Source organism: Eleginops maclovinus, chromosome 6, assembly GCF_036324505.1.
Source record: "Eleginops maclovinus isolate JMC-PN-2008 ecotype Puerto Natales chromosome 6, JC_Emac_rtc_rv5, whole genome shotgun sequence".
NCBI lineage: Eukaryota > Metazoa > Chordata > Actinopteri > Perciformes > Eleginopidae > Eleginops > Eleginops maclovinus.
The window spans coordinates 15,491,499-15,506,139 of record NC_086354.1 but is presented as its reverse complement, the minus strand read 5'-3'; the positions used below and the strand labels follow the sequence as shown (position 1 = coordinate 15,506,139).

Here is a 14,641-nt window from a genome sequence, read left to right as displayed (position 1 = left end):
TAGAGAAAAATGGACATAATAAAAATGAGAGACACATATTTTAGCAAGTGCATTGTGATTATGTCAATAAGGTAATATTGCTGCTGACGGTCCAGATACTCAGACAATATTGATTTTGTAGGTGGCGTTTGCTGTCACTCCTTTTGTACATTAACTGGTCCAGTATGACTAGTGATCATGTGCACACAGGCATACAGAAAACCTGTTACCAGCAACACTAGGAAGGGAAGTGCATGATAATGAATTCTCCGCTGCAGTTTTCTAAAACGGTTTGTATTGACTTCTCTTAGTGTAAGTGTGTTAGTTAAAACTCTCTTCAAGGTTTTAATCATTTCTTGCAACAATATTATGCCATTCAATCACCCTGTACTACTCTGCTCATGTGACGCTTCAGAACAAATCCAATCGCGCTTGACACAGTCTGACCCTGAGCTTGTGACCCCTCCGGCACAGCCTTAGATAAAGTATCACTGCTCTGCTGTACTCAAATTGAACAAGCTTCTAGAAGGATTTCTATACACAGCAATACTTTTTCAAGGAAAATGTAAAAAAATAGGGACGAGTAAAAGCATTTGGGATTTTCCTCATATTCAGCATGCAAAACAAGTAATGGTAGTGGGACAACACTGATTTGAATGCTCTCATGTGGTCAGTGACGTATGTGTTCATGTGTGTTCCCCAGCTGCCTGTTTGCATGTTTCCTTCATTATGAAAGTAAAATAATGCTTCTTGCTTTGGATGGGATGATCTGCATTGCATGTTTCCTGCCGCAGTGCTTTGCTGTGTTTTTAAGGTTGGCCATGCAAGGACATTCTTCACAGTTCCTGTGTTGCCTGTAATAGGTGCTATTTTCCTCTGTGGTGCCCTGCTGTCATCACACGCATTAATCTCTCTATGCGTAGGTGAGGCACAAGGGACAGCAGAAGCTCTACGTTTTTTCATCTGTGTAAATAGCTTATTGTGGAAATGTCATGTTCCTGTTTGTTGGTATATTGTGACAGACAGAAGGCCTGTATGCTTGCCTTCCTTTCCTTACCTGTCATGATCTCAGGGTTTAAACTGTTTGTGCCGATGGCATTGATGGATATCGCTCAATCTGGCCTGACCTGAGAAGTGCGTGCCAGATCTGCTTTTCATTTCCCATCTTATGGCTATCCCTCCCTGAGGACAGCAGTCAGCTTTGGCCCACACAACTGCAGAAGTATTGTGCTGCCATAAGATGGACCTTACTAAGGAGACTTTTGATTTAATTTAAATGTTAAAAAAATACGAGAAAAGGAAGATTAAGTATAGTAAGAGGGAGGCTAGGACTTAGATGTAGACTGTACAGGCAGCCAGATTTTTACCCAAAGAAAGGTATTTTCCATGATACACAGGTTGACCCCTCCTCATCCTTCCACGCTCTAGCTGTCTCCTGATAAATGGGTCAAGGTGCAAACTCTCTTTCCCTCTAAGCAGGGTTAAAGTTTCCTTTTGTGCAGAGTTTGCGTTTTTGGTTGCCCAGCAGACTTCCTGTGCACAGGAAGTCTGCTGGGAAACCAATGTGCAATAATGTGTTAGCATGCTAACACATTAGGTTACATGGAAATATCCCACATCTGTTTTTTTCCTGTTTCTTTATTTAAGGAGAATGCTTCCACACTGGGTGGCCTAATTGTCATGGTCTACTTTATAACCTTTGTTGTTTGTGAGAGACACTGCATGAGATATCTTCAAGCTATCTCATGTCGCAAATTCCTGAGTGAAGTCCAGTGATTGTCAAAATCAGCATGGGTAACCTTTGCCCTTTCTTTTGATGTGTTAAAAGGGTATGCCGTTTCATTTGTGTCAGAGTGCTATCAGATACTTCTGCATCTCTAAAAGAGCCAGTAGCTCTGTTTTGTGCTGATCTTTCTCTGTGTAGGAGGAAGGAGGGTGTGGCATATTGGTGGGGTAGTTAGGACATACAAACACACTCAAGCACAAACTATATCAAAGAAAAATGTTTTTCCGGTGGGTTTTTACTTGTGGTTTGATAACGAGAATTTCAATACACACAGATCAAAGGAAAAGGCCTGTGGCATTCTTTTGGCCTCAAGATAACGGACTAATCAATGAGTATGACCCTATATTCTGTCAATAGCCGCTCTTCAGTGCTTGAAAGAAAGGGGGAGACTTCAGGATATTTGTGTGCTAACACAATCACCCAAACAAAATGATAAAGAAAACTACTGTGGAATTTCCCCTTTGAGCATTGTTTGGAAGTTATTTCAAATAGTATTTCACCATATATACCCAGAAGCATAACAATCTACCATCATTAGGATTGCCTTTCTGCCACAGCTTTTGGATAGTTCAATTCTATAACCATGTGAGGGACACTTTCAAAGAAATGTGTCCTCTTCTCAGAGAATGTGCCTGGAAACTGTGGGTTGAACAGTGTGCACTGTGCACTCACCCCCACACTGTTTGGTTTCCTTTGCTGCGTGGTCACTGTGTTCCACTGAGGAAGCAATTTGCCTTCACACAGACATCTATTCGATCTGCAGTAACTCCAGACCAAGGTTCATTGGTTCCTAATCAGGGAAGTGCTGTTTGCTGACAATGCTGCACTGGCCTGTCACTCACAGGAAGCACTCCAAAAACTAATCATCAGCTTTGCACATGCCTGAATCCAGTTTGCTCTTGCCAAACATTTCCATCTGTGACCACATCTTTGAGGGCGTGGAGCTTTAACAATGTATTGATAAAGCTCCACACCTACCCAATGAGGTCTGGGTGAGCCCCATGCAGACCACCCACATGAAGATGAAGACTTGAACAGTTAGCATCAGTAAACACATGATACATTAAATGCCTAAACAAATGCAAGGGTGCTTTTTATATAGGGCACAAAAGGTCCTTGGTTTTATGAGCCTGAAAATGCTTAAATGATGTGAATCATTGGCCTTTACAGTCACCAGATCTCGACTTAATTACACACACGAGAGACCTGGGAGCTCACAATTTATAATGTGTGTGGAAAGGTAGCGAGTCCCATTTTTCAATTATATTGACAAGGCCTTGATTAGTCGTTTGTTTCTCCATCTAAAGGAACATCAGAGTTATGTAGAAAGCTCAACAAATCAGAGATAAGGGAGGAGTTCAGAGTTCTTGAACCATCTGGTACTTTTGACCCTGAGGCATGAGAATCCACAGCAGCTGCAATACAGATGCACTTACCTTCTCACCTGTGATACCTGCTCCAGTCTTGTGAATACGTTCTTATTACAGCATAACAATTTAATCGGCTCAAACCAACCTTTGTTATCTTTCAGTGCAGTTATATGCCTCAATGTCTTCTCATCATTAAGTTGTGCTTAACAGAAAGCGTGGCCAGGATAGGCTGTGGAATCATGGCACTGGGCCATATGGACCTCATGTGACCAGTGAAAGGTCATGATAGCCTGTGGGTACAGGGCGTGGCTGCACTGAGTGCATTGAGTGGTCAACTAATCTCTTTCTATTGTAAAACAATGGCCCTCCTTGAGCAGTGTGCTTGACATAAGGCAAGGTAGCTACTACTACTAGAGAGAGGGATTTATATTCTTGTATTGCCAACCTCAGCAAACCTGCCAAAGCTTTATGGGGGATTATCATGATAATTAATTGGCTATTTGGCTTGATCAACGATGATGTCATTTCCACTTTGTACAGCGTGTCTAAATTAATTTCAATGAGGCTATTTTTAATGGTTAGTAAGTCCTACTTGTTTAATCACCCCAGAGATCCTATGTTAGCATCTGTGGTAAGTTTTCTTTTGTGTTTCATCAGATTAGTTTGTGGTAGATTTATGTCAGTAGAACACAAGCTTCAGCAGGGCATTGTGGGAATGCTGATCTTGTGGGTTGTGGAGGATTAGGGTCAGATTGAGGAAGGAGCTCAGGCCTCTTTTCCTTTCACCAAACTATGGTCCCATTCTTCAGCTCCATCTGCAGGACATGTGCCTTTTTATATACATATTTACATTTATTATTAAATCTCTCTACTAATCAGTTTGTCCTGTCATTTCTGTATCAGTGCATGTCAGCATTTTTCATAGCTCCCCACAGGATGTACTTTTCGAGTCACAATGCAGTGGCCTGTTCAGTGCACATGACGCCTTATATATAACCGAAGAATTCAAATCCCATGCAGTCTGTAACCAGTGAACCGTCACTTTTCTCCCAGCAGTACACAGAGAAGGGGTCTCGAGGTTAGTTGGTTCAAACTCAGCAGGTCTTGCACCCATCGCCCCGCTCTCAGCTCATTGGCTTTGTCATTCCAGCTGCGATAGTGTCTGTGAACAGAGAGCATTATTCATGTCCTCAGAAGGGGGCAAGTCCTAATTTAAATTCCGGTCTTTTCCACTGGAATGAAGCAAGCCCGCCGACACCCACTGTATTATGCTGGCCCTGTCACCTTGAAAGGCCCATCTGGAGGCTGTTACATTCTTGGGCAGCAGAAATGACCCATACGGGAAGAAAGTATAAGAAAAAGGATGAATGAAGCAGGACAAAAGATTTAAGGTTTTCAAGAATAGCAGCATTACTGTGCTGTTCAGTATTCTATGGTCTGATGTGAAACCACCTTCTACACTGCAGTAACTGAAGGGCTGGACTGTCTTTGGTTGCTGGCTGCCAGTGTGGTTTGAATGCTAATGGTTGGGTGAATGAATCAGTGCCATTCTGATAGAGGAGAATTGAGTACAAGGAACCTCTTTCTAGTTAGTTCACTCTCACAGCAGCCTACTGTCCTGGTCTGTCTGTTGCCTCTGAACAACAACTGTACGTGCAGATTTATTGCCTTTTATCTAATGTCCCAACTTTTGTAACGCTGTAGCTCTTAAAGTGGGAATAAATGTTTAAACATATCATGTGGTCAATAAAATGTATTTCCAAAGAGATCTAATTTATACTTATAGAAAACAGAAAAGCAACTTTGGAGTCACTTAATATTGTGACACTAATTGCCAGGCCATTCGTGCATATTTTTCTGGATGTAACTGCTTCAAAGCTGTAAACTAGTTTGAGGTATTTATTTGTGTTAAAGTCACAGTAATAAAACAGAAGTTGTCATAATAAATCATGTCTGTGTTGTGTCATAACAACATTTTGATAATAGATTTACCAACTTTGACCTGTTTCTCTCAGCAGAATAATGACTTTAGTTTTTTACCTTTGATGCCACTTTTGCGTCTATGCTAGTTGTAAATTAAACTAAAGTTCAGATCGCATGTTCGACGTAGGATAAATACTGGATGGATTGCACAACATATTGAATCCATAGCCAAGTTTGAATGTCAAGTCTCTCCTGTGTTCTTAGTGGCAAATTATTAGTTTTAAAGGCAATCTAGCATCACAAGCTGTAGCATAACTTTCAAATATTACAGGGATCAAACTATACATTAAGGGTAACTGATTATTATTTGTTTATGTAGGTATAACCTTGTTTAATAACCTCCGCTAACAGGGTTATGTTTTCAGTTCAGTTGGTTGGTCTGTCAGCATGATTACGGAAAAACCACTGGCCCAATTTTCCTTTAACTTAGTGGAAGTGTGCAGCATAGACCTAGAAAATACTTCTAGTTTGTATATATTTTTGTAGATTTTGTAGTATTCTTGCAGAAATATACAGTTGTGCTAACCTAGCTGACATTTTTTGTCATCCTCTTATATCATTGGCATTACCTCATTAATATAAGATAAGTTAAGATGTACCTTTATTAGTCCCAGTGGGGAAATTCAAGAGTTTATGCAACAACAGATTGAGAAGGAAAAAAAAACAGTACAGATTCACACAAGGGTATGAAATAAAAAAAAAAATATATATATATATAAACGTATAAAACAAACTGTTAGAACATTAAATAATTAGAAATGAATAATTAGTAATTAATTCATTAGTAATTGAGTTAGATATGCCAACCATATTCCTTACATCAAGCTAACATTAGTTTGTCAGATAGAAAAGAAACAGCAATAAATTGTGATGTTTGAAAACCTCTAACACTTGCCCTCTTTCTTTTTCTCTCCTCTGTTCTCTCTGCCAGGGATCGAGCTGTGCCTACCAGGATGGCGTTTTTCCATGACCATGGTTGCTAGCTTTGTGGTGTTGGGTGGTCAGCTGCTGATGCCCGGAGTGGCATACCTCTGTCGCGACTGGCAGGTACTCCAAGCTGTCATCATCTGTCCCCTGCTGCTGATGCTGTCCTACATCTGGTAAGGAAAAGACCCGGGCATCTGCTGCACTTTGGCATCAACCCATCTTTTGGTTTTCTTTTGAATTTTAAAAGTGTTTAAAATCAGTTGAAATTCTACAAGAGGCTGAAATATGTGGCGCCATCTGCAATCAGACTCTACTTGTATTAGATTCTAAGCGACCAATGTCTCAATATGACATGTAAACCATATATGCTCTAGGAGATTTACATTGCTTAAACAAAGAAAGTGTTCTTTGCGAAGACATTTTGCTTATCAGGGAATTCCCAGCTGGATTTAATGTAATGTATTTTGTTTACCGTAATTTCCGGACTATAAGCCGCTACTTTTTTCCCACGCTTTGAACCTCGCAGCTTTTACAATGACGCGGCTAATTCATGGATTTTTCCCGCTTTCACAAGCTTCATGCCGCCAAAATGGGATTTTGAAAAAAAATATACAAAAAACTGAGCACCGTCACATAATGTGACGTAAATCGAGCGTGCTCAAACTTCCCATCATTCTGATTACGGTAGTCATTTTGTCACCCTCATCATGGCAAAGACACGGAGAAATGCAAATGATGCAGCTTTCAAGTTGAAGCGAATCATCAGTCACGCTGAAAACAATTGGGCAGGAAAAAACGCACTTCACCTGTGTTCTGAGCTGCACGGCATCGGGAGAAAAGCTTCCACCGATGTTGATTTTTAAACGCATGACGATGCCAAAAGAAAAATTCTCGAGAGGAATTGTTGTGAAAGTCAACGAGAAAGGATGGATGACGGAAGGCCTAATGCATGAATGGCATACGGAGTGTTACGGCAAGCGACCGGGAGGATTCTTTCACAAGAACAAGGCTTTGCTCGTGTTGGACAGCATGAGGGCCCACATAACAGATTCTGTGAAAGAAGCCATCAAGAGGACAAACTCAATTCCAGCTGTGATTTCCTGGGGGCACAACAAAGTATTTGCAGCCACTCGACATCAGTATAAATCGTGCATTTAAGGTGGCGCTCCGTGTTCAGTGGGAGGCTTGGATGACAAGTGGGGAGAAATCCTTCACTAAAACGGGCCGCATGCGAAGAGCAACTTATGGTCAAGTCTGCCAGTGGGTCCTGACAGCGTGGAGCATTATCAAAAAATCCACTATCATCAACGGGTTTCGAAAGGCTGGACTGCTGCGTGTTGAAGAGGGCAGCATGAGCTCAGCGGGGAATTTGCCTCCGGATGAAAGTGACGAGAGCAACAATGAAGACGATCCAACATCGGATGAAGCAATTCTGAGGCTATTCAACTCCGACACCGAAGGAGATGACTTCAGTGGTTTCAGTGCACAGGAGGAGGAAGATAGTGACCAATGACTTTCTTGGTAGGCTACTGTTTACTGCTATTTTTTTTATTTTTGTTACAAGCCGTGTTTCGTTAAAGCCTATTTATTTTTGTTACAAGCCGTGTTTCGTTAAAGCCTATTTATTTTTGTTACAACCCGTGTTTCGTTAAAGCCTGTGTAAAGTTCATTTGTTTCAATGTACCGGTAGGCACCTGCGGCTTATAGACATGTGCGGCTTATTTATGTACAAAATACATATTTAAAAAAATTCTGTGTGTGCGGCTTATATTCAGGTGCGCTTAATAGTCCGGAAATAACGGTACTCATTTGCATTAACCTCTACAGTAACATTTCTTTTTGCTAAAGCTCAGGCAGTATAAAGTTAACAACCATGTGTTCTATGTAAAGTGCTCCACAGCACAGCTGATGTGTTCAAAGCCAGCAAAAAGGAAATCAAAGAATAAAGATTTATATCTTGAGTTATCAAAGACCTTGGATTTCTTCAATGGTAAGGAACTGTTTCCATTCAAGAAAATTCAAAAGCACTCCAAAGCACTTGTTTGATCAAACATCAATACTAGTGATATGATGCACTTCAATAATTGTAGGACAGAGAGAACAGAACAGATAGATGGTGGTTTCTACAGACACAGAGCACGAGTCAGTAACCTTCAGCAGGGGTAGGCACTGTTATCGTGGTGCGTGAGTCAAAGCAAACATCAATAACCGAGCGGTCAGGTGACTAAGCTGTGGAAAGGGTTTTGTCATTGTCTGCTTTGATGTGATCATGGCAATGCTGGATTGAAAAAACTAGCAGAATGCAAGGACATGAAGTGGGGTGTGAAACTGATACTTCTCACATATATTACTGGATTTCAGGCTGAAGGGCAAGCTTTTATTGGCAAACCAGCTAACACGGTAGCCTTTTTTTCTACTGATGGAATAATGCTGTTCACAAAGCACAAACTACTGAGATAAATAAATGAATCAGCAAGCTTGACTCAGGATTCTGGTTTGCTGATTTTGGGGAAAAAAAGTCAAAACAACACCAGTGAAAGGTAATTAATCATGTACTTTTACTTGCACAGACATCTGTTCCAGAGAAATGCAACTAGCTGAATCAAATGAGGCATTGTTTTTGCTGACTGTCTTCATATCGACGTACTTCTGCTAGGAGAAACCTGATCGCTCACAGGAATGTCGCACATTATGCAATACACCTACAGGATAATAGAGCATAGCACATGAAAACAGGGATGGGATGACAGGGACAGGGGTGACAATGGCTGACAGTCATGTGTTTGTTTGTTGTTCCCACTGTGAAGACATCTGGGTTGACTAATTTGAGGCCCCGCCACCTGTAAATGGTATGCAAGTGTTTGTTTGTGAAGCTGGATTTCCTGTTCAGGGTACAGTTTCTAATCCTTCAGTAGGTTTTCATTTAAAGTGTTTTTTTTCTGCATTTAAATCAACGTGTGTTTAAATGGCAAACTGGTCGACAAAAATCTGGATTTTATACTTCTAACCCTTATTAATAGAGGATTCAATCAGCCTTTTCAAAGCAAGATTCATTTATTTTGGACTCATTTCTTATGTGTTATTAACGAGGACATCCCCATCTTTCTGGCAGGATCTTCCCTGAGTCACTGCGTTGGCTGCTGGCCACTCAGCAGTACTGCCGCTCCAAGTGGATCATGGGACACATAGCAAAGAAAAACCGAGTGAACATGGAGCTGGACACGGATAATCCGATAAACTCAGGTAATAAAATACAGATTTTAAGAAATGTCAATTAATAAAAGGCTGCTTTTTACATTTTCATATTATGATTACTGCATGCATTTCGATGGATTCTTCATGTAAAAGTAGTCATTGTGTCAGTGCCAAGCTTTTAGTTTTTTCTCCTTTTTTAAAGAGCTCGGTGTTTGGTACTATCTCCAGCTGTGCTTTCCTTAATAAGACAGATTGACAAGGTTATATCTGCTTTCTGTCTGGTTACCATAGATACGCACCAGTCCAGAGAGCAGTGGGTGTTGAACATTACATTATGACACTCTACAACGATCATTAATTTCGTTATAGCCTCAGTTAGGGGTTCGAGCTGGCAGGATGGTGTGCAGACGGCAGATGGGCGCAGGTCATGCACTCTGACTCTGAGTTAACTGTCTCTGTACTCAGAAGACCTGCCATCAGGAAAGAGCAGAGTGAACTGTGTTGTTGTTTAACGTCATAGCAGAATGCATGCGTTAGCACTCTCACTGTTGTGTTCTTTTCCATTCACTATATTTATCAGTCCATTTAGAAGAAAAAAAACAGAGCCACAGCTGGGAAAAGGTTCAAAGGGGAACTGCTCGGTGTGAAATTGACTGCACTTTTTAAAGAACTGTGTGCTGATGCAGCATTAAGTAAAGTACATGGCCACAGATAATTTATTGTCTTTTTATAGTAACTGGCTGTCCTCAAGCCTTCCTGTAATATTTCCTACTTTTAACTGCTCAGCATGAAATACAACATTGGGCACTGGATGTACAAATTTCAGCTATAGCGCAGCAACTTTTTTAATCACTCAGACATGACAGATGCATGTGTAACTACTGATTAGGTCATTTTTGGATAGTGAGCGGAAAAATGCAATATATCTTGGTGGGGAGAGTCTTACCCCGTTTGAAGCCTGGCCAGGAAATCACAGGAAATCCTGAGTAATGCAGCCGAGATAACCTTGAGGCAGTGTGTGGAATTGTGTCACATGCCTGAGTCAATGTGAACATACTGCAATACAAAGCAGAGGTGTGTTTCTGTGGCAACCCGCAATCTGATACCAACACATCCACTGTATGCATGTCACAAACCACCAACAGATTTATCATGAACTGTTCCCGCTCTACAGTGAAAACTGTTATTCGTGTGTCTCTCAAAGCAGTGGGAGATCAAATGTGCTCATTAAAAATAAATGTGTATTTTTCTGTGATCGCAAATTAATCAGGGGTGTCTTTGTTTGATACCAACACTTCTGTTAAGTTCTACTTTGACCTGACAAAACAAGTTATTATGTTTATATTAACTAAAGCCTGATGGATTAATACTGTGACCAGGCTGATGTTCGTACATATCACAGAATTATTTTAATGGAATCCGTTTAAATGTTGGCTGACATGCAAATAGTATTTTATAGCCTGCATCTTTAGGTATTTAGGGCTTTACCCATATTTTCTAAATACTAGTGTAAGATATTTGATTAAACTGCTGTTTAATGATTTACAGTAATGTATTACTTATAATTTGCTGTCATATTTTGTTTAATGTATCTGTCATCCTCGATGGAAACTTAATTGTTTAACTGTAAATACCCTTGGTACATGTCACAGCCCTTTGAAAAATATGACAGCTAATTGGCAAAGGAAAGATCATTCAAGGATAACTACTAGGCATATAAATAACAGGATGAACAATTTTAATTAACAATACATAGCTTACATAGCAGCCACATTACATAAACTATATATTGTGGGGGGGGACAATCTATCCCAATGCAGTGATCTACTATCCAAAAGAAATGTAGTCAGTTACGTAGGGAGACCTTGCAGTTAAGACTAACTACCCTTTGCATTGCTAGACTCAAAGCTATGCGCAAACATTGATATGGGCCTCCAACATGAGGTGCTAAGATTAACATGTTTGCTTGTTTCCAGAACTGCAGAGAGCTCTTCATAACAAACACAAGAAAACGTGCATTGTGAAAATGGTCGGGACGAGAAACCTGTGGAAGAACATTGTTGTGCTCTGTGTCAACTCGTAAGTGTTTGCCATTTGCTTTAGCACTTAGAAAAACAGCAGCAACAAGTTTCAAGGTGTGTGTGGAAGGAAGACAGGAATGTGTGTGTGGGGCGAGGCAATGCCAGACAGACGCGCCATTTTGTGCAGTCGAGATGGCACTATTAACCTTGAGGCTTAAAACGGCATTAGTCAGTAGCCCTGAATGCTTTTGCCCTTCCATATTGGTTCTGCTCTCTCTTTTCACCTCCGGTGGGATATCCCCTCTCCATCTGACAACTCATCTTTAGCGAGGCTGACCCAGCTTTAACTCATGTGCTTTAGTGCACGGTTTCCCTAACCCCCCAAGTCAGCATGAATTTTACATGAGCTGTGTCCTTTTCAACATTAGACAACCAGCAGAGAGGGTGTGTGAGTGTTTGCTCCTGTTTGTGTGTGGGTGTGGGTGTGTGTGTGTGTGTGTGTAAATGAGTCAGTGTTTACATGTCTTTTGACGTTTCTTTTAAGATATGTTGGGATGAGTGAAAACGTGATAAACCTTGTACAACCCCTCTTCATCTTAATGTTTGCTTGGATCTATTTTCTCAATATATTGTTGTGTTTACAATTCTGCCCCTTCCTTCTTTTGTTTCTTTTAAACATCCACTATTTTCTCTCTGGCCCAACACAGTTTTACCACCTCCTGGTATCTCCTTACCAAGCCCTGTTTTTGCTCTTTACCCAGGCTAACAGGCTATGGGATCCACCACTGCTTCGCCCGCAGCATGATGGACCCTGAGGCTCAGGAGACGACCATGTTCCATAACTTCTATGCAGATTATTACACCATGGCGGGCATCGCGGTGGCATCCTGCATGGCGCTTTGCCCGGCAGTGGGCCTGATGGGCCGGAGGGGTGGCCTTCTCATGTTTATGATCATCACTGCCCTGGCATCTCTGCTGCAGCTGGGCCTGCTTAATTGTGAGTATTTTGTGAGGGACACATGTCCGCTTAGGATGATATCACACTGATGGGGTTTATCAGCTGTAAATATGTGTGGCACGCGTAATCACTCAATCCAAATTTGGTGTATCGTATTTTGATTTCAGTGAAGATAAATGTAGTTTTTGGGCTGATACTGTTCTATATTTCCCTTATTGCCAACAAATCCCATGAGAAGGCCTAAACCAACAATGAACCGATACAAACTATCCACTATATTATGTGTACCAAAAGCCACATACTAATTCCTCTGTGCCACAATGCTCCATTGTTTTCCAATGACTTCATTACCATGAACATGGGCACTGTTGTTTTGAGTCCACATACACATCCCGCTGCTGAAAATACTCACTAGTGTACCAAATGTGTTTTCCTTTATGGCAAAAACAACAAACAAAACAATCAACAATTCCTCTGTGTTTGCCTTTTAACCAAATGAAACAATATATTTGAGACATGTGTTTTTAAGCTTTGATCTGAGGGAAGTTGAGGGAAGTTGGGTGATAATTAAACACGTGAACTCACTATCAAAATTTTAAATGAATAAATTAAATATAAAAATAAAAACAAATGGTTTTGGACAGCATTGGAAAAAAATCAAACCTCTATCATAGCGGACATAATTCAACAGTAGTGTTTATTGACTTGTGCAATCAATTAATTGCTTTTAAAAGAAAAAACAATCTGACCCCATCCAGCATGTGGCTCATACACACTTGCTAACCATAGTGTGTGAGTGAGCTATGTAGGACAGTTGATCCTAATAGAGTAGTCGAACATGATTACAAACTGCTGTTTTGGTCAATGTGTACCAAAAAGTGCTCCAGGTGAACAAAACCATACACAAGTCAGTTTATTTAGTTACAAATGACCTAGCATTAATGTTTAACCCGAGTCAACACATCAAGGTTACGCTCATGTTTTATGTTCTTCTCCAGAGCTTTTTATGTTGTAACAGTGAGCGTGTGTGTGGGTGCGTGCGTGTGTTGTTTTTAATGTTTGACTCGAGATATGTTTTTCTGAGTGTATGTTATGATCTTCTTGCATCTGGCTGATGCATATCTGTTTCTCTCTTATTTCCCTCTAGTGCTGGGGAAGTACAGTGGCCATCTGAATATAGGTAAACCAATATCTTCATTTCTTTACTTTTCTATCTGTAATAGATAAACCGATCAAGTATTTAGTACTCTTGCTCAGATGTTTTTCTAATATCATTTTTTATCTGCTTCACATTCTTTCCAAGTGTGAATTGAATCCTCTGTCACCACCCATCACTTAAGTTACTCCATTATCTTGATGAGGTTTTGGAAATGTGCTGCATAGACATCCTGCAGTATTTCATTAGGCGTATACAAGCCCTGCAGATACATAATGAAGTCCTAGATGTGATTATGTCTGGCTTTTCACTTATTTAGCCCCTTTATGTTGGAGAGGATGAGTCTCTTTTGTATTGAGCTGTGAATCTCACAATCAGCCTTCCTTCACTATTCCCTCTGTTTATCGTTCTCTGTATTTGCTCCTCACTCATCCCCCTTTGGAAAGCAAGAGTGGATCACAGAGCAGTCTCCTCTGATCTTCTTTATGCCATCTTGAACAGGACTCATTCAACAGATATCAACTGAATTCAAACCATCTTTGATCTGAATGGGCTGTTAGTATGCAACCCAATCCGTTAATAACTTCAGAAAACACACATTAGCGTTGGACAAACGTTCTTATTGGCACTTCTCCTTTTGGTTTACTAAATGCTTGAGCAATAATAGACACATTAATTCTACATCCATCAGTTTAATAGACTACAATCAGACTACATTAATGTGAGGAAAGCAAAAAAAATGCCACAACAATTGTTTGCTTTTTTTATTCAACCACTACTCGATAGTTAGTTAGTTCTTGACATTTCAATTGGTTTGTAGCATTGGAGTATTTTACCTTGCTTTGAAATTAAACAACTTCAAAAAGTGAAGTGCCTTTTTAAATAAAATAAAAAAAGGATCAAATCAGGTCTAAAACGAATCAATCAAACCTCTCTCCCATCAGGTTACATCCTCTTAGTCATGCAGTATGATAAAATAGTTTCCATGACTTACTGAAAACACTGATACACTAGAATTTTCACTTTCATTTGTGGAACTGAAAACATGTTTTTTCCAATTTCACAACTAAGAAAATAACCCCTATCCTAATAAGTACAATAGAAGTATTTGAGTCTGGTTGATTTTGAAAGTTCCACATTTGCTTATATTATTCTTTACTTCCATACATCCTTAATTTTCATCTGTCTAATTACCAGTAACCCATTGTCTATTCTCTTTATGTCTTTATGTAATAAGTAATATTAAACTATATATTGTGCTTTTTG

General features: G+C 40.2%; 1 protein-coding gene across 1 annotated transcript in view; it reads left to right on the top strand.

The window, feature by feature from the left end:
- Positions 1 to 14,641, top strand: part of LOC134865494 (solute carrier family 22 member 23-like) — a 33,458-nt gene that overhangs the window by 13,343 nt on the left and 5,474 nt on the right. The window contains exons 4-8 of the mRNA XM_063885041.1: positions 6,050 to 6,218; positions 9,158 to 9,288; positions 11,217 to 11,319; positions 12,023 to 12,258; positions 13,367 to 13,399. Of these exons, the coding sequence (XP_063741111.1) occupies positions 6,050 to 6,218; positions 9,158 to 9,288; positions 11,217 to 11,319; positions 12,023 to 12,258; positions 13,367 to 13,399 (672 nt within the window). The remainder of the gene's footprint in view (positions 1 to 6,049; positions 6,219 to 9,157; positions 9,289 to 11,216; positions 11,320 to 12,022; positions 12,259 to 13,366; positions 13,400 to 14,641) is intronic.